At 31.3% G+C, this 19,640-nt stretch overlaps 1 protein-coding gene across 1 annotated transcript; it reads right to left on the bottom strand.

The window, feature by feature from the left end:
- Nucleotides 1-2,149: 2,149 nt before the first annotated feature.
- On the bottom strand, nucleotides 2,150-8,265 carry LOC109808250 (protein IMPAIRED IN BABA-INDUCED STERILITY 1). Its single transcript, XM_020371153.2, has 9 exons — nucleotides 7,373-8,265; nucleotides 6,504-6,788; nucleotides 6,067-6,384; nucleotides 5,161-5,388; nucleotides 4,782-4,879; nucleotides 4,115-4,202; nucleotides 3,462-3,992; nucleotides 2,799-2,931; nucleotides 2,150-2,631 (listed from the first exon to the last, which is right to left on the bottom strand). Exons 1-9 carry the CDS (start codon nucleotides 7,682-7,684, stop codon nucleotides 2,612-2,614), a joined length of 2,013 nt encoding a protein of 670 aa, XP_020226742.1. The 5' UTR covers nucleotides 7,685-8,265; the 3' UTR covers nucleotides 2,150-2,611.
- Between the last annotated feature and the right edge of the window lie 11,375 nt (nucleotides 8,266-19,640).

The following is a 19,640-nucleotide window of genomic DNA, read 5'->3' on the forward strand; positions in this document are numbered from 1 at the left end:
TCAGATCAATTAGGCAGCAGCATAAATTTTTCTCGAATATCTAAGCAATGAAAAATTAATTAAAGGCTTGAAATTACTTAATCTAATCTCACTGAATTTATATATACAAGGGCACTAGTGGTACGAATTATAATTCTACTGGTCCCTCTTTCACTTTCATCATCACGTTGATGTACTCGTCCTCTTTAAAACTGACAATAAAAGAAACACAATCATTTCCGTGATAGTGAGGATACCCTTTGGCTCTAATAGCTTTGTTAAAATTTCACTAAGCTCATAGAAATCTGCATATAAATAAATCTAAGTTGTCCAATTCCTATGTTCTCTTTCACTGATTCGTTGACTAAAACAATGTTTTGATTGACAGTGACCAAGTTTGGAAGCAACTTCTTGTAAATATTTCAGCTTATTTAACAAGCATTGTATTGCATGCATGCGTCTGTTCCAAGAGTGAGGGTGACTCTTTTTATTAAGAACACCATGACAAAAGCCTAAAACCAAGGTTTGCAGGTCTAGGTTATGGTTTTTTTTTTTTTTTTTTTGTATGGATAGAGCAATTATTAGACTGATTAATATTTTTCTTACACAAATTTATCCATTACAACCACTTTAATTTGGCTTAGAGTGGCGGTTATTTGCTACGTACTAGCGTTGATTGCATCAATCAAAGCGGGAAAAAAAATTATCAATTGAAATTGTATTATTCTTGAAGTTTGTGTTATTGATTCTAAATTAAATTGAATGCATATCACACTCAATTTTTTTTTAATTGAAAAGTTACTTTAATATCATTTAATGTGTACATATTAAAAAACTAAATGATAAATTATTTTAAATACTTTTATTCAAATATACTAAATTTATAAATAATTACTTTTATTTTTCAGATTATTTCTTGTCTTGAACTTTAGTTAAAACTTCAAATTGTTTTATTTTATTTTTGAATAAATTTCTCAATCTTGTAAATTTGAATACTTATATTTTTTACTTATTTATTCAAATTATATATAACTACACATGCATTTTTGATATAATTTAAAACAATTTCTTCTTAATTTGTATTTTAAAATTTGATCCAAGTTAAAAAAAAAAAAAATACTAGTAGAGTGTTAATTGGCGATAGTTAAATGTGTTCCACCAATTCCGACGAGTTACAACTCATCACGACTAACTCAGGCAATATGTTAGATACGCGTGCATTAATTATGATACAAATTTAATATGAGACGTAGTTTTCCAAGTTGAGATAGCAAAAATCTAAAGAAATGCATTATGCAGGGCAATATGTTATCATTTTCAGCCACGTCTATGGAGCAATAGCCCAATAAACAAAAGGAAACGAAACTACGTCATAAAAGTATCCATAGGGAACAAGAAGCCCAATAGGCAATAGCATTAGGATTCGAGGCTGATTTCATTTCAATAGTTAAAGTAAAGGATGAAATATAATTTGGATCTTCTAAAATTTTTCAATAGTTTTATTTTCAAAATTTTGTCATCATTCCTCTAATTTGGAAATGCACATTTTTTTCTACTCATTAATTTAGATAACACTTTTATAACCATTTTTAGTACTATTTAAACTACTTTGATAATCATGAAAGTGATACAATTTTTAAATTAAAGAGGCCAAAATAACAGTTTTACTTCTTTGAAACTAAAACGAATTAAAAAAATTATAGAGAAACTAAAAATTATTTCACTTTTAATTAAATGAATAAAACCAGAATAAATTATATCTGATTCTTTCCTTGATAAAGAAATTATCAAGATAGTGTTTGTTTCGAGATATAGAGAAAGATATTTGGAAATATTAATTCATTCTCCTGTTTGATACAAGTTTAGAAAAAAAAAATTTCTTCAAATTATTTATTCCTTGGAATATCAATTACTCACAACTCCTTATTCCCACAATAAGGGTGATCTTGCATTCTCATGGAAACGATTCCCACTTGGCTTCCATATGTTTTTTTTTTCTTTCACTTTTATTTTTTCAATGTTTACCATAATATTTTGTTTCTTCTGAAATTACTAAATGCCCAGCGATCATGTCTATGGAAATAATATTCTTAGACATAATCTGATTCTCGACAATACAACCTTGTACCTCCTAAATCCGATATTACTGAAGCCTATAAAAACCGTGAAAAAATGATAACTAGACCGATGTATAGATATTGAAGCAGTTGTGGCAGATCAAATATGTACATTGCTGGATGAGACTTGAGAGGTAGATAACGATTACCAGAGGCAAGAGGATTGAGGAAGTTTAGATCATACAGAAATAACTTTTCATATATTATAATTGACCAAAAATAGAGAATCCATGGTGAAAAGGAAGGAAGAAAAATCTTTTCCTCTCTTCTCCACGGCATTCTGATTTCTATAGATTGAATTACACTCCTCAAATTGGTTAGCTTCCAAGCTTCTAGGTAACAACTCATGCTGCTGGATACCGTGTTGAGTGTGTTCATGATAATGTTCATTTGTTGCTCAAAGTCACAGCAGTGAAGTGTGCTTGGACAATGGAGATTGCCCTTCGCAAGGACATTTCATTTGATATATCATACGAGGATATATAACCTTCTATGAATAAATATTACAGTTGTGGTTACTTTCCTTGCTTCTTACCTGCAATCCAGGGATCACGTGTTAAAAAGAAATGCCATGCTAATGTTCTCAACCGATTTGATTGATTAGCTTTCGAGTAGCATAGTTCCTTAATAATGAACTCAAGAAGTTTATGCATAAAAATGAAGGAGAAAACATAGTAAGTGATAAAAGCAACTATACAATACCTCTCTGAAACCATGATCTTCTGACGGTACGACGGATGTGACGCTCATGTCTTTCCAAGAGTTCATCAACTGTGTGCATTTGAGACAGAAGAGGCCCTGAAAACTCTACCTTTTCTCCTTGATCTTGGTAACTCTGTTAGGAGGGAAATAAATAAGAATCATGTCCATGCGAGGACGCATAAATTGCATATTCTGGCTTCTGATCCAAGAAAATTAATAACTAGGGCGAGTAAGGTAAAGTAAAGAGTAAATTTCATCAAATATTAAGTAATTTTTGTAAGACTAAAGTTTTTTTTTTTTACTAATAAGTTGTTTGTTCGAGTGATATTAGACTCAATCTCTTTAAATAAGGTCTTGGTTCCAGTCTTGTGTATGAAAAAACATAATTAGGAAAGAAGACCTCATTAAAAGCCAGCCAGATTCTTTGACAGATATTAGCCATCAACGAGAGAGTGAAGCTAATGGATCCCCACTAAAGTTTTTTGGTTTTTAACGGACAGTTAATTATCATCTAAGCAAGATATTAAAGTTCCTGACAACTCACTTGTCCTAAATGATGGACCATGAGTCATCACTAAACAAGGCTGATATTATTTCAAGAAAATATGAATATCTAATGCTTAAATGCCATATTAATGAATGTAGTAAACTTAATAAACTTACCAAGTTACTTCTCTTGGATAGTGAATCTTGCCTGTTATAAAGCGCCATGGACAGTTCTTGTGAATGGTACTCCTCAGAAGTATCAAATGAATCTGGACGATCAAACTTACTCCATTGATTTTGCATAGCTAGCTTAGAAATTTCAAGTAGGTCATGGCCCCTAGAGTTGGTGTGTGCCCCAAAAAATTCCTTATTTTCATAGTTTCTGGATTCAGAATTATTCCTTGAATTCAGTGTCGAAGTTTCTAATGAATTAAAGATATATCCTCTAGAAATAGACCGACTGTGGGTTCTAATTGAAGTGTCATCTTTGCGCCTTTTTGCCCATGCAAAGCCACTTGATTTTGAAACTTGCAATGGTCCAGGAAAGGGAATATCTACTTGAGATGCATTCTTCATCTGGGAAGCACCTTCTGGTTTAACACTAGACTGCTTTGGTGCCTCCTCACATGTGTTTGTGTTCTCTTCTTTAAGGGTGTGGAAAGATTTATCATCAATCTTTTGGGATGTTTGAGTTTGACTTGTCAAATCCTGAAGGAGAAGAATATATGTTAAATGAGAATTCATTTTCGGTAATTAGACCACTGCTAATCGGTGTGCATGCACAGATGAAGAAACACAATGATGCAAGAACAAAAAATAGCAAGATAGACCTCTGCTGGGGCTAATTTACTCAGTCCTAGTGGCTTTCTTGATGGTTTCTTCGATTCTGGTCCGCAAACTCGCCCACCAATTTTTTTCCTGAAAGTTCATCACCGTATAATTTTATGAAAAAGATAACAAGTAATAATTGCAGAAACGGAAATTTCAAGATTAAATTTTGTTTATTATGCTCGATTATATTGAAGTTTCAGCTTTCAAGTTTTACTACCTTAAGAGTCAGTTTGGTAAATTGACCCTTAATTTGTCATTCGTGTTATTTTGAACTTCTAATAAATATTTGTTTTTATTCACCTTCTGAAAATAAATAATTCTAGTCTCACCAGGTTACTTTTATTCTCAATTTACTGCACAAGTATGCTAATTCAAATGACATTTGAAAGATAAAAGAACCAATCAAACCTCCCTGGCATTCTAACGCCAAACCTTGACCCTGATTAAATATTCAAACAAATTCTTTAATGGATTAGCTTATGATATCAATGTATGGTGATGGACTTGACCAAGTGAATGAAAAATGCAGATATTCTCTTGATTTGACCATACCAGCCAGACAGAAGGTAATACATCACTAGGGACACTGGTTGATATGTGACAATCTAAACCTTTCTCAGCCAATAAAACTGCATAAAATAGGTAGACAAGATGATTGATTCTCACCTTCTCGACTCCTCTTCATGTTTCGCATCAATCTCCTTGCTAGGTGGGTATATTGGTAAGCTTGATGGATCACATGCATAAGGTTTTGTTTTGAAATACTGAAAGTGGTAAAATTATTTTATCAGAAGACTAGAAGTGTCCAAAACCATACACCAAGTCATCAATGCTTCACATAGCCATAAAGTAAGTTTGCAGATGGATGATGAACAGATTTGTGCCTAGGAGGAGGCTAGGACTAACAACACAAAAACAAACAGATTTATATGCATTAAAATATCTTCAAAATTTATTACCAATTTCAAAATTAACAAGGGCAATCAAAAGACTGTTTTTGCAATAGAGATTAATCACTAGATTCTATGCTGCCAAATTAACCTACCTCCAATGAGAGAGCAGACGAGGCAGTTCCACGTTTACTTGGTTCAACAGAAAGAAGGGTCTGTAGAAGATTTACACTGGATGCATGAAAATCTTTAAATGTCTCTCGGAGGCAACTATCATATGGTTGCTGTGGCTTGAACAATGTTGCATGAGGAAGTCTGGTCTTTTTCCAGTATTCATCAGGTGGGGAGCCACAAAGCTTGAAAATTTTGTGCAGTTGCTCAACCTGGATGTATAACAAAGTTGAATTCAGAAGAGATTCAAAAGAACATTCAATAAACAAAATATTAGTATTCTCATTTCCAGTTGATTCGTTTATTATCAATAAGCTGGTTAACAATCACCATGTAGTTTGATTCCAGTCCACTCTCCTCTGTACCAATATCATATACAACTAAACACACAACGATAGCATCAATGTCAAACAAACCAAATAGTTAGTTTGCCACAAGATCTCATGCAATAGGAACGGGACTAAAATTTCTACTCTGATCAATTATTGTCAGCAACTGCATAGTATTTATTTTGAAATTTACAATGTAACTCAGATATAGTAAATGTAACAGAAACAACGAATGAAGCTCAAATCAGTTTGTAGGCCTGAGTTTACTACTTTGTAAGAGCGGGAAAACAAGACAGTCGAGACTGATATCTAGGTAACATGCCTTTCAAGTCTAGGTTTGAAACTTAAAAGTGGCATAAACCACAGGCCACTTAAGCATTCGACCAAAATTTTGTACATCAACAAATACAATGACAGAAAAGTGGATTACTATATTTGTCTAATAAGATCTAATCCAGTTTTCACCCACTAGCATCATCAAAGGGGAATTTGATTCTGAACACAAAATATCAAATGGGGAAGGAAAAAAGTCCATACATTTTGAAAAGGTTACTTTACTACCTCAGTTCTCCCCTGAAGTATAGGCTTCCCAATTAGTAATTCTGCAAATACACAGCCAACGCTCCAGAGATCCACGGATGGACCATAATCTGTTGAACCGAGCAAAAGTTCTGGAGGACGGTACCATAAGGTGACAACACGACTAGTGAGGGGTTGCTTGTTCCCAGAACTGGAGAAATTTGCTAATCCAAAATCTGCCACCTTCAATATCCCTTCATTATTCACCAAAAGATTTGACCCTTTGATGTCCCGGTGCATTACACCCCGTGAGTGACAATGCTCAAGACCAGATAACAACTGTTTCATGTAGCATTTGATCTGCACAACAAAATCATTTCATCCTTTTAACTAAGCATCACAACAGCCAGTTGGCACTTTTTGTGTCATTTATCTCATGTTGCATAAGAAACAAAGCTGCAAACTCGAAACATTCATACCTGTGATTCACTGAACTTGATTTCTGGTCTAGACAAGAGCCCCGTGATGTCGTGCTCCATGTACTCAAACACAAGGTATATGCTACAAGACAATCTAGAAGTAATCAAGCCATCCAGTTTAATGATGTTTGGATGATCAAGCCTTCTAAGAATCATTATTTCCCGTGCCATGAACCTCACACTCTCTGGCTCAAAATTGTCAAACCTAACCTTCTTCAAAGCCACTATCTTCCCGGTCTCAATCTCCTTTGCTCGGAAAACACTACTATATGTACCCTGCCCAATCTATTCATCCAGTTCGAAAATATAAACCAAATGTCAAAACTCAATAATAAACACTACTAGAAAAAAGAAACATCTTATATACAACTCGAGAAAAATCAATATTCAACATACATTTATATCAAGGTTTTAAAAACTGCAATTTCAGAGGCAACATCAAGATTTTTGGGATATCAGTTACCCCATTGCACCAAAACTATGATAGCATTTATCTATAATTTCTCTCTATAAATGATTGTGAGGAAGCTACGTAATTGAAGTCACATTTTTCTACAATTTCCAACATATCAAAGGTTGCGAGCAAACTATAACTACAATTTTTTTTATGGGTAGTAATTACAATGACAACAATTCAACTTAGAAATATATGTATACTAAGCTAGCCTCCACCACCAGAATCTAGTTAATCAACAATTGCTATTTAAAACCTTGTTTATATCATTCCAACAAGTTTGAGAGATTTCATCCTTGCAAATATTACCTAGGTAATCAAAGCATAACATTACCTCCCCCACAAAAAAAAAGCTTTGAGAAAAAAAAAATTGATAATCTGACATAACGAAATGGTGGTTATTATTTATACGAACCTTATCAAGTTTCTCAAATGCGTCAGCACGAAGAGGCACCCAACCGTGAATGGCTTCACAGGCGACGGCGCTGAGCCACGCCGGCCACCCCGCCGCCGCCTGCTCTCCCTCGACGTACTTACTGAGGTTCCCCAATCTGAAGCTGAGAGAGTCACTTTCACCATTGGAACTCGCTCTCCCTGACTCACCCAACTCGCTCCTACTCGCTCCCACTGACTCACTCTTCTTCTTATTCCTGTTCTTCTCCAACTCAACCGAGTGCTCAATCGCCGGCGTCACTGACACCGCCTGCTTCGCAACCACGCACCCCATTACACTACGCCTCACCACACCATATCACTCCCCAACAAGTTCCGACCCACCACGCAACCGTTCCACTTTCTCCGGTTCCTCGGGTCAAGTTAGTTCCTTTTGCAACCGCAGAGAACGAGGGTGAGCATCAGCAACTGTTTAACGACACGAGGGGAAATGGGTCTGGTCTTTTAAACTCGCGTAACACGAACTCAGACACAGATACAGACACATACAAAGGACTTTGTTTGTTTCATTAGCTTTCTCACTTTTTTATTTTATTTTATTTTTGTTTCTCCGGCAATTGCGGGGAGAGGGTGGACGTTGGGATCTTAATGAGGCTCACTGAAACACAGCGCCGAAATCAACGGAAGGATGGAACTCTTTTGTGCGTATTTGCCTTTTGAATGACAACGAACGAAAACGCGAAATACTAGTTTTGTTGTATTTGTTACTTTGCATTGTTGTAGCCTCATAGGTTGATGTCAAGTGAAAGATAAACTACTAGAAACTATGGAAATTTTTGCATGGAGAGCGCGTGTGTAAACGGGTGGTTGCATTGTTTGTATGTATGTGAATGTGAGAGATATATTCTTTTTTTTCATTTCGGTCATGTCATGCCAATCACCAATTATTATCAATGACAATTAATATTGCTTCCATACTGATAAATGACATTGGGTCGTTGTTGCGTTGATTAATGCGTCTTTGTAAATCTTATGATTTTCCACTTTCTTTGAATTTAAGAATTGGAGTTTTTTTTTTTTTTCATACTTCATGCACCATTTACTTACGTGGGGACACCGCAATAAGAGGGAGATTTTTATATGCTTCTGGGTGTATTTGAATCTTGATAATTAACTTGATGATGTTATGTTACTAAGTTAGTGAGGAAGGTAATTAAAAAAAATTAATAATGAATCTTTTAATTGTTTCATGTAAACGTGTCATTGTCATATTGGTTCCAAATAGAAGGAAGATCTTAATCTGCATAAAATTTGCTTACTTTAACTGTGTTTAGTGTTTACAGTTCTCCCATGGCTGACATATTCATGTTTACTTTCGTCAGTTACTGACTTAAAGTCCACGCATTATTGGGTTTGATTTTGAAAGATTGAAATAATAATAATAATAATGGAGCAGGCACCACCTCAGTGCCACAAAATTTTCTTCGTGGTTTGACACTAGGTTATGAAAATATTACAGTCTATCTTTTCCTATCTTAGGTGTAGCTATCGACCACAGTTCTCACTTCCTTAGAGATAACGCTCTCAAATGTTGCATGTTTCTGAGTGGCCGTAGAAAGCGTGCTGCTCAGGATAGGGCTGACTAGGGAACTCACTATTGGGACCATTTTTTTATACAGGTAAAATTTGCCCAAATAATCCCATTTAAATTTGATTAAGATACTAACTTTTAAAAGGATAAGGTTTTAATACAATTGAGAATTCAGCCTTTACCTGTTAACTTCTATATTTCAATATTTTTTTTTTCTATGTGCAGAAATTTGAGTCACCATTGTTGCAAGAAGGTATTATTATATTGTTTGGCTCGATCTTGGAGTGTAACTTATGTATTTATTAAACAATTACATTTAATATCAATTGGTTTTAAGATGAAATCTAATATACTATAAGAATCTATAATTTATTTTTATAAATCACTTATTTTGATTAGTTCGTTTGTTTAAAAAAAAATGTATATAGTATTGCAAGATCTCATATTATTTATCAATTCTTGAGATGCAACTTATATATTTGATAGGTAACTTTATTTAATATTAATAGATTTTAAGATGAAATCTAACAATAAATAAATATATATATCATTGGTGTTAAGTATTAACCAATCTATTTTTGAAAATTTGACTAATCATTTTTAATATGTTTTTTCTCCTTATTAAGTTTTTTTATTCATAAAACTCAATTTTAAAACTTTGCTTAAGTTGTCTGAACTCAATTAAATTAAGACCAGCGACTTGATTGTTCTATGCTTGGAAGATATGAAAAGAAAAGTCAACATCTTTTTGCTTCGATTAATAAAAAAGAAATTAAAAGTTGTGTTTTCATTAATGATTCCTTCTGCTAATGCGTTTGGGAATTTAGTACAATGATTAGGCATGGTGTATCCATAGCTGACTTGAGTGAAAGAAGGATAGCATGATGATTTGATGACCAAAACCCTGCCTTCATTATTAATAATGTGTCCGCCTTATTTTCAGTATGCTGTTTTCCAGTATCCTAATTGCGAGGGAAAAGTTTGTAGTGTAGCCCCCACTATCTTTTTCTTTTTCTCATTCATAAAAGGAAAGTGCCCTCCAACAACTATTTTCACCATTATGATTACAATTCTATGTAATTTCTGGAATCCTAGAGTAATAGTTAGGAATAGAATAAAGTAAAATAAGTGAATCATTTTTCCTGATTTTGCAAGTGATCTTGTTATTCACCTAAATAATGCTTTGTGCTCTTATGCAAATTAAAGCTTTTTAATAATTTTGTCTATCCAGCCACATGGACAGGCCATAACTGAGATTAACAGTTTTGGGTTAAGCTTCAGAATTAGCAACAAAGTGTGGTAATAAATGTGGAAGGTGCCTTCTAATTCAGCTGATGAAGTTTTTTTTTGTAGTTGATTGTGATGACTTGTGATTAAATCCCAGTTTCACTCAACTTACCTCCCGGTAAGAAAATTTCACACATTAAACCATATACAAGGAGGAAAAAAGAAAAATAATTAAATAACAAATGGAAGGAAATTGTAATTTTGCAATTTAAGTTACCCAACATTGATATTGAACTTAATTTGTTAAAGAAGTTATAGGCTTGCTTTTAACAGTTCTACAATGTGGTGTCTTTGTCATCACTGATAACAGTAACTCTATTTCACAATCCCTTCTCCCCAATAAAAGAAAATGGCTCTGATAATATACTTTAAATAAAAAAGACTGAAAAAAGCCATAATTGCTGCCTCGTGCCTCCCGTGATCCAATCAAAATCTCCCTCTCAAAGCATGAACAGCACTCAGAAGCAATGATAAATATAAACAATTCAAAAGTGCACCAAATAAATACATCTATAGATGAAACTATGAAAGAAACACTTGCATTAAATAAATGTAGACAAAGCATTATTCAAACTTACAATTTAACATATAAAAAACGACCCGGGTGAGGATGAAAAGGGGGAAGTCACAAAGCTAAAACAAGCAAAAGTTTTGTCATTTACAACCTTGCACCCATCTTTCCCTAAAAAGTGTTTCAACCCGGTTTAAAGAAGAAAAAAAATATCTACATCAATTTTTAAGGACTTAATTCTAATTTTGAATATGAAATAAATTATATTATAAAAAAATTATCTTGTATGTACTTACGATATTTAATAAAGATTAATTATTATTTTTAACATTAAATATTTCATATCAATATTATAATTATCTAGAAAACATAAAATCTCTTATATAGTATTTATTGCAATGGTGTAAGTAAGTATACCAAAGAAAAGTCCACAAATTTTTAATGTACCACATAAAATTCATTTTTTATTAATTACTTCAACTTTTTTCTCATAACTTGATATCTAGTAATTTAGGATGAAAGTTATCTCTACTTTATACATACATCCATACATACATACATACATACGTGTGTGTGTGTGCGTGTGTGTGCGCGTGCGTGTGTGTGCGCGTGCATGTATGTGCGCGTGCGTGTGTGTGTGTGTTGATGTTCTAAACAAGCGCACCTAAGTCTCTGTAGTATAATAAAAGGTTGTCGATCCTTATGCACTTGGAAAGTAAATCTTGATTTCTATTGTACTAATTGCTACTTGTTGATTTAAACTTCGACTATTCACAAATGTTAAGTAGTTGATATGAACAGTAAATTAAACTTAAGTAAACAGAACTGAATTAAATTTAAAGAAATACAGATATTTTAAGCAGTTGGGATTAAATTTCATCAATCTCCCTCCTATGCATTCCTAATGATTCTTGCAAATAATTTCATTGTTCATTATCATTGAGTTCTCTATATTCATTCTGAACCAATTCCTTGACATAAAAAATTCTAAAATATTTAACTCAATGAATGATTCCTCACTTCATCTAGTTAAACGTCTCGCATTAAGAATCAAAACTTATTGCAACTATCAGTTTCGAAACCATTCCTAGCTTTCAAAGCTAATAGGTGATTCTTCAAAACTAGATGTAGAAGACGTTTTCCAACCAAATTCTAAATCCAAGATCAACGATAAATGATCAGTTTATCAAAGCATTAAGAACAGAATCTGAATCACTGACACTGGATAATAGATATAATATATATATATGAATCAAAAAGGAATATACAAGAGTTTGATGTCAATCAAAAAGTTTCAGCTCTCCATAGTGAAGGAGATCACAAGTGAAATCAGCAAAAATAAAGGTAGATGGAAGAGATTAATCCTAAGAACTTCGTTCCCACGAGCTCCAGGGTGCTACGTTTGGTCTTTCTCTCTCTGTTCTTTTTTTCACAAAACCTTCGATATCTCTTTTTCTCTCCTCTGACCCTTTTATATGTGCTGGAAATAAAATAGAGCATGCAAGAGAGAGAAGAAACCGCTCAACGCCTGGGAACCATTGAGTGGATTGGAGAGTCCTTCATCATGAAGAAATCCAAAGGGTTGAGCCCTTTAAAAGCGTTGAGCGCCTTAGAGGTCGAGACTGCTCCATCTCCAATGGCCAAATCACTCAGCCTTTCTAGGGCGTTGAGCTCTTTTGCCCCTATTCCACTTATGTGCTCTCTACCTTATTAAAAGCGCTCAGTCCTTTAACAAGGCTGAGCCATTTGCTTCCAAGGATTCTTTCTTGTTTCAATCTCCAAAATCCACAAAACAAAGGGAAATTTGATCATAAAAATCATTAATCCCTACAATCACTTCAATTAAAGACCCTTTTTTATTCTATTTATATTTGTCATAATTTTATCATTCTAGTTTAAAAAATTATGCTAGATAAGTGTCTTAATTCAATATTTTCTTTAGACAAAATTGACACTTTTATATATATATATATATATATATATATATATATATATTATTTTTAGTTGGTTGGTGTGAGAGTTGATTTTTTTCTTACTCTTACACTTTAGAAATTGTTTAATAGTTTAACAATCGAATTAAGTTAAGTTTTAATATCATCTATATACATACCATTTTGATACTATTGTAACTAAAATGTGACTTAAATTTTTTCAATACATTTTGACAAACCTAACTCGAATGATAAGGAATTATAAAATTCGTTTGGTAATTTGAAGAACATAAGGTTAAAGTGATAAGAAAGATGTATATTCAAATTTTTTCAATAACATAACACTTAATATTTAATATTTATCCATAAAAAAAATACATTTTGACAAACTTAATTCGAGATAACAAAAAATCTTATAGTGTGTTTGGATAGAGAATTTAAATAGAGTAATTCATTTATCTGAAGAATTTTAAATTTTTTGAGGTGAAATACCTTGTTTGGATGAAAAATTTATAAGGAAATTGAAATTCAAGTATTTGTGAAATTTATTGAAATAGTAGAATTTTAAGTTCTCACAAAAAAGTAAGAATTTGAAATTCCTCATATTTTTTTCTTCTTATTTCACTTATATATTTTATCTTATCTCTTATCACTTCATGTTTTTAATTATTTAATATTCAAAAATATTTTTAAAATTATTAAATATTATCTAATATTAACTTTAAAAATTATTATAAATATTTAAAAATTATCTAATATTTATTTTTATAAAATTTAATTTAAAAATCTCAACATATAAATATATTTTTAAAATCAATTTTACCATGGTGGAATTGAATTATCATATCTAACCAAACAATTTAAAATTTAAGGAATTTGAATTAACTTAACCAAACAAAATATTTTAAGAATGATAGAAATTAAAATCAAGTAATTCAAATATCAAGAATTTAAAATTCTTTGAATTTGTAAAATTTCTCATCCAAACACATCATTAGTGCCCTAAGTGGATTTATGTATTAATAATATAGGGTGTTTCAAACTGCAACCAGGGAAAAATGACAAGAAACAGAAAAACAAAGCGTGTGCGCGCACCTAAACATGATTAAACTGAAAAATTAATTTCCAAACGAGGAAACAACTCAAACCAGTGAGTAAATGCATGTAAAGACCAAAAGAAACAAGTGAGTAAATGTGACGTTGAAGAAAGCATGTGAATGGAACTGTTGTGATAAAATTTTGAATAAATTTTTTATAGATGGTGGAGTAAGCATGCATGATCTCCCTCTTCCTCCACTGGAAGTGAAAACCAACAGCGATGATTAAAAAGAATAAAGGGTAATGAAATGAAGAACAAAAGGAGGTGGTTGTGGTAGGTCACAAGTGGGGGATCCATGTCAGGATTTGGTTTATAATAACTATGGTTTAGTTGGTGCAAATATTGACTAGAGAACCAACATATGCTTAATGAAACCACAAACACTGCACGACAAGGGAACCATAACACACCAACATTTCCTTTCTTTTATGCTCTGCAACATGTGCACACCTTAACCACATCACTTAAGGAAATGCTAATTCTTCAACTCCTCCTCCTCCTCATAAAACCCAGCCATTCTCATAAAATAAACTTTGCATTATTGCCTACTTTTCTTTATGCTCTATGATCTGGAAATATGAAAAATATAAAAAGTTGTCTCAGTCATCATCATCGCTGATATTTACTTTTTTTTTATTTTTTATACAGCTATGTATTTTATTATTATTAAAGATATTTAAAATTACCATATTTTGCAAAAATTTCTTAAATATTTAATACATTTATATATTCATAATTCAAATTTAAGATTATTAGTTAGATTAAAACGACCTCACATGAATTGATTAATGTGTTAAAATTGATATTTAGCATGTACATTACATGGTCATTATTACATTCTAGGGTACAATGAAACAGCTGGTAAAGATGTATTTAAAGTGCAAGAGCTAGTACTAATGTATTTAATTTGAAGTATATCATAATTTTAACCCACTAAAATTTAACACCAGATACACCTCTTTTATTCAAAGACCAGTTCAGTTTAGAAAAGTTTTTTCCCAATAAAATTACTGCCATATGAGCGTATGATTCTTGCTTAAATGTACTATTAATGATATTTGGTATATCTGACAAAAAGAGAGTTAAAATGTTAAATGTTATGGGGTCAAGGGGTCTCTGTCCATTTGGAATTGTTTGTTCAGAGTCAAGAGATGGCGTGAAAGACCAACTTAATTTGGTAGTAATATTAATTCCATTTTGTTAAGTACCACCAACTTAGTTATAGAAACCTCATTGAAACATTTATTTCTAAAGGTCAAGGTTCAGTATATGAATCATGATTGGAAGACTGAGTTTTTACTGTCCAATCTATCAAAAACAAATCACTTTGGCCCAAAGTTGTTTACCTGTCCAAACCATTAATTGGTACATTGATTCAGGTCAATCATAAGCAACCCATGTGTAAGCAATTTTAATTAGATCAAGAAAAAGAGAACACACCTCAACCTGAAATAAACTAGTAGCCTTTTATTCTAGAACAGGTCAAACTCTTCACTTGAATGTTCTATAAATCTAAGTCATTATATTAGAGAGTCTTTGTAGATACTTAGTGTGTGTTTGGAAATCTGTTCAAAACATGTTAAACGAACATTTTTTACTTTCCGATACAAAAAAGCTAAAATAAGTGATGTGTTACTTTTGAGTTACATTGAACGTAACTGAAAAACAAACATACCCTTAATCCATTTCGATCCCAACTCGCCTCAAATTTCGGTTTAAATCAATTTCAAACATACTAGAAATTAGAAAACAACAATCACGACTATAATAAGAAGCAAAGTCAATGAAACACTTCTCTCACGTACCCAATTATTCAGGGCCTCAAGTTTTATTTTAACATTTCTTTAAAAAAATTACTTACCATTAATTTTAATTATTAGGTATATATCATGCACCAAAAAAAGGATTAATGTAGCCAAAAAATTATTAGGTGGTGAGTTTTATTATGATATCATATATTATTTATTTTTAATTTTAATTTTATTTTATTAACTAGTTTTATTTTCTCAAAATTATAATTGAAAAACTCTGTTTTTGCTTTTATACTTATTTGTTCTTAGAGAAATGAGAATGAATGAAATTGGAACGATATAGAAAAGGAGTATAAATGCATCTCTTTCAATGTTTGAATGAGGTGAAATATAGAGAAAAATTGCAAAAAGTAAGGGGATCTTTATAGAACATTTGTTCCCTTTCCCGGCACCAGAATCATGAAATGGAGAAAAAGAGGCTAAATACCCTCTTGAATTTAAAAGATACTGTTGAATTAGTTTCTAAAATTTATATATATATATATATATATATAATTAGTTCTTATATTATTAAATAAGCCATTAAATTTAATTACTTATTAACATTTTAATTTTTGAATATATATCCATGTTATTATTTTAGTCATAATTTTCTTTTAGTTTTGAACTAATAAATTTTTATCCTTAAGAATCATAATGAGGATAATATAATTCGAATTCAACTTTATGTATATTACTCTGATTCCACCACTAGCTTTGAATTAATATAATTGTCAATTTGTATTTTCAAAGACTAAATTTACAATTTTTTAATTCTAGGTTTGCCAATTTTTTTTTTTTTTGTTCGTCCCTAGAGTATCCACCGCCGATAGCAGTGACTAATCTCCTCGCTACGTTGGAGGCACCTCAAAAGGTGGGATAGCTGGCCCCAAGATTTAACGCGGCTGCATACACAAGGCAGGATTCGAACCCCTGACCTTACTTAAGCGTAGATCAATCCCTACCACTGAACCACACGCTTGAGGTTAGGTCTGCCAAATTTAAGATAAAGTGAGAATTTACTCTACACAAAACATATGTTTATTCCAATTTTATCTTTTGATCTTAGATATTTATTTGTGTAACTTACCTGCTATCATGATTTATTTAATCGAAGGTAAAGTTGTTGTTTCATAAATACTTTTAATCTTTTTCACTCTCACATCCATTCATTCAAATAAATGAAGAGAAATTCTCTCAAATTTTTTTCTTTACTATTTCACTCCTAATTCCAACATGGTTTCTTTTTGTTTGTATGCAAATTGCACACCTCTAATTTTCCATCCATGTACTGAAATTGATTTTTATTGCAGAATCTCCTGTTCCACTAGTATGGGGTGAATGCTTCTTCTGCTGTTATTAATATCTCTTCTTCTTTTGCAAGAAATATGAGTTGTATTTGCTTAAACTTGTCTTGTATTATGATACCCTTTCAAGTTTGATAGCTTTTGAAAGGAGAAAGTTGGCCCTTGTGCTATCAAGTTATTATTAATATAAAGCCTCCCAACATACTAAGAAATGAAATTATGAGTCATCCATCAATTTTATATTTCTTCACTAACACACATTGTTATTCACAACGAGGGCAAATCCTTTACATTCCTTCTTGAAATATTATTTTCCAAGTAGTAAAATTGCAGTATTTAGATGTATTTATATATATATAAAGAGGATTAATGAATACTCCCTCTCTTCTTTATTATATATAAAAAAAGAATATACATTTTTTTAAAATATAAGAAAAGTTAACTAATTTTTTCTATGATATTTTCTCTAAAATATTTTTTTTAATGCATAATCATTCCGTTATACAACCTTTCTTTTAATATTTCTAACAAGAATAATTTTATAAAAAAAGTCTTATAAAAATAATAAAATTTAATGTAAATAACTAACTTTTAAATATATTTTTTTTTCTTATAATAGAAAATAGATGGACTACACCCATATATTGTTATTTTAACATCCCACATAACTTCCTTGTGGCCGCCAGTAAAACCCCATCTATAAATTAAATGATATCTAGAATAGCATCAGTTGATTTTAGAGTGATAAACCCAGCAGCATTCTGATTAGAAACAAATCAATTTAGAGGAATAATTACTTATTTTTAAAAAATTCTCTCAAAGTAAAAAATATGCGATTATTAACTAAAATAACTTGATGAATAAAACACACTAATACAATTTTTTTTCTACATGTCCTTCAATATCCATAAAATAATCTCTCTAGGCCCTTCAATGTCCACTGAACGAATTTTAGCTTTAGATGTCGGGTTAATTGGTTTAAATAGGACATTTTTTTTACTCTTTTCAGGGTGCTATGGCCCCCACTCCTTTGCACCCACCTACCTTTCGGCTGTGAAATAATAAATGCAACATTAACATACTTGTAGCATTTCAAAAATTTCAGACTGCCATAAAACTATATTCTTTTTTTTTTTTTTACACCATAACAATATTCAAGTTAGAAACCACAAAATCTATCTAAATTGAAAATTAGAAAATGAATTGCCTTCTCCTGTTTGACTCTATGTGAGGTGGTGAAGATCATACACATTCATATGATCTATTTCTATACACCAAAATGGTAAGTGTGATAACATCTCTTATGTTAGAATTATGTTCATACACTTGTGCAAGTTCAAAATCCACAATAACATTAAAATCTGCATCAAGCATTATATTGCAGGTAAGAATAATAGAAGAATTGAAGTTTTGATGTAGAGTTTAATTAAGGCCCAAGGCTCAAAAACCAAGACCAACCCATTCCCCTCGTAGTTGTTCCATCAAAACAGAGGCTTGTCGTACAATGGTTTTAATTTTGAAATTCAAAAATGATTTTTGGACAGGCCATAAATAAGTTCATGTTGTTTAACCCAAGAGAAGATAAAATAAAATAAATAAATAAAAGATAGAAATGAGAAGATGTTGATAGTCTTTAAAAATATGGATGTCTAAAATTCATTACTCTTTCAAATTTGATCTTTCCTTAGTCCTCGGTGCATAAAACAATTTATTTATTTATTTTACAAACAATGCATTTGAAGTTTTCAATTGTCTTCATTTACTCTGGTGTATAATTTGTCGGAAAAATTGTTGACAAAATAAATAAAATCCAAGTCAATATTTTTATCCAATTTACATCTAACTTTTAATATGTTTATCAAATATTATTAATTTCAGCTAGTAAAAAAAACGATAAAGTAGTTGAAATTTTTTGTCAAAATACACTTGAGACATTTGACATACAAGCCAAATGTGTTGTTCAACCTAGTTCTGTTAGTATGCTAGACCAAGCCTAATTAGCCCAGTTCTTTTTGGGCCACTTTTTCGGAGTTTGCTCTATGCAACGTGTCAAGCCATAGAGTCAACGCAGGCCCGAATGTAAAAGTACAATTGTGATTAGTAGGTAAAACATTGCTTTAAGAATTGATACAACTGTTTAAACTGTTATATTAATTAAGCAAACAATCTCGATCATTTATCAGAAATTTTTTTTTAAAAAAAAAATAACAAATCTATAATTATAGATATAACAAATATCTTCATAAAATGTTAACCAAATTGTATTTCTAATCTTCCTCTTTTTATCCATTCATAATTTTGATCTCCTTATTTTAAAATAAAAAATATTTAATTACCCTATTTTTAGTAATACAAAATTTTAAATCTCTCATCATATTCACTTCTATTAATTATTAAATTTCAACATTTTTTCATACATAAATGGTGTAAAATTTAGCAAAAAAGGGCATTTGAAGGGGGAAAAAGCTATAAAAAAAGCATAAAAAATAAGATTTATTAATAAAATAAGTACTCATTACTCATTAAAATAAATACAAACAAATTTTTATGTTATTTTATAGTTTTTATTCATACATGTCATATAATTAAATATCATGTTAATTAAGTGATGACAAATCACCAAATAACATTAAAATTTAATGATTAACAAATATCAAAGTGATAATATGATCAAAATTCTACATTTTTAAAAAGAGAGGTTAAATGTTCCCATTTTAAAATAAGAGAACCAAAACTTCAGATTGAAAAGAAAAATAGAAGGGCCAAAAAGTTAA

Source organism: Cajanus cajan, chromosome 5, assembly GCF_000230855.2.
Source record: "Cajanus cajan strain Asha chromosome 5, NIPB_CcT2T_4, whole genome shotgun sequence".
In the NCBI taxonomy this organism is placed as follows: Eukaryota; Viridiplantae; Streptophyta; class Magnoliopsida; order Fabales; family Fabaceae; genus Cajanus; species Cajanus cajan.

What these genes read in the sequence shown, in the direction of transcription:
- LOC109808250 (XM_020371153.2), bottom strand. Translation starts at nt 7,684, where the DNA reads ATGGGGTGCGTGGTTGCGAAGCAGGCGGTGTCAGTGACGCCGGCGATT. An exon ending in CATTTGAGAAACTTGATAAG is followed by an intron (nt 6,789 to 7,372) that starts GTTCGTATAAAT and finishes CTGGATGAATAG; the next exon opens with ATTGGGCAGGGTACATATAG. An exon ending in GTAAATTAGCCCCAGCAGAG is followed by an intron (nt 3,993 to 4,114) that starts GTCTATCTTGCT and finishes CTTCTCCTTCAG; the next exon opens with GATTTGACAAGTCAAACTCA.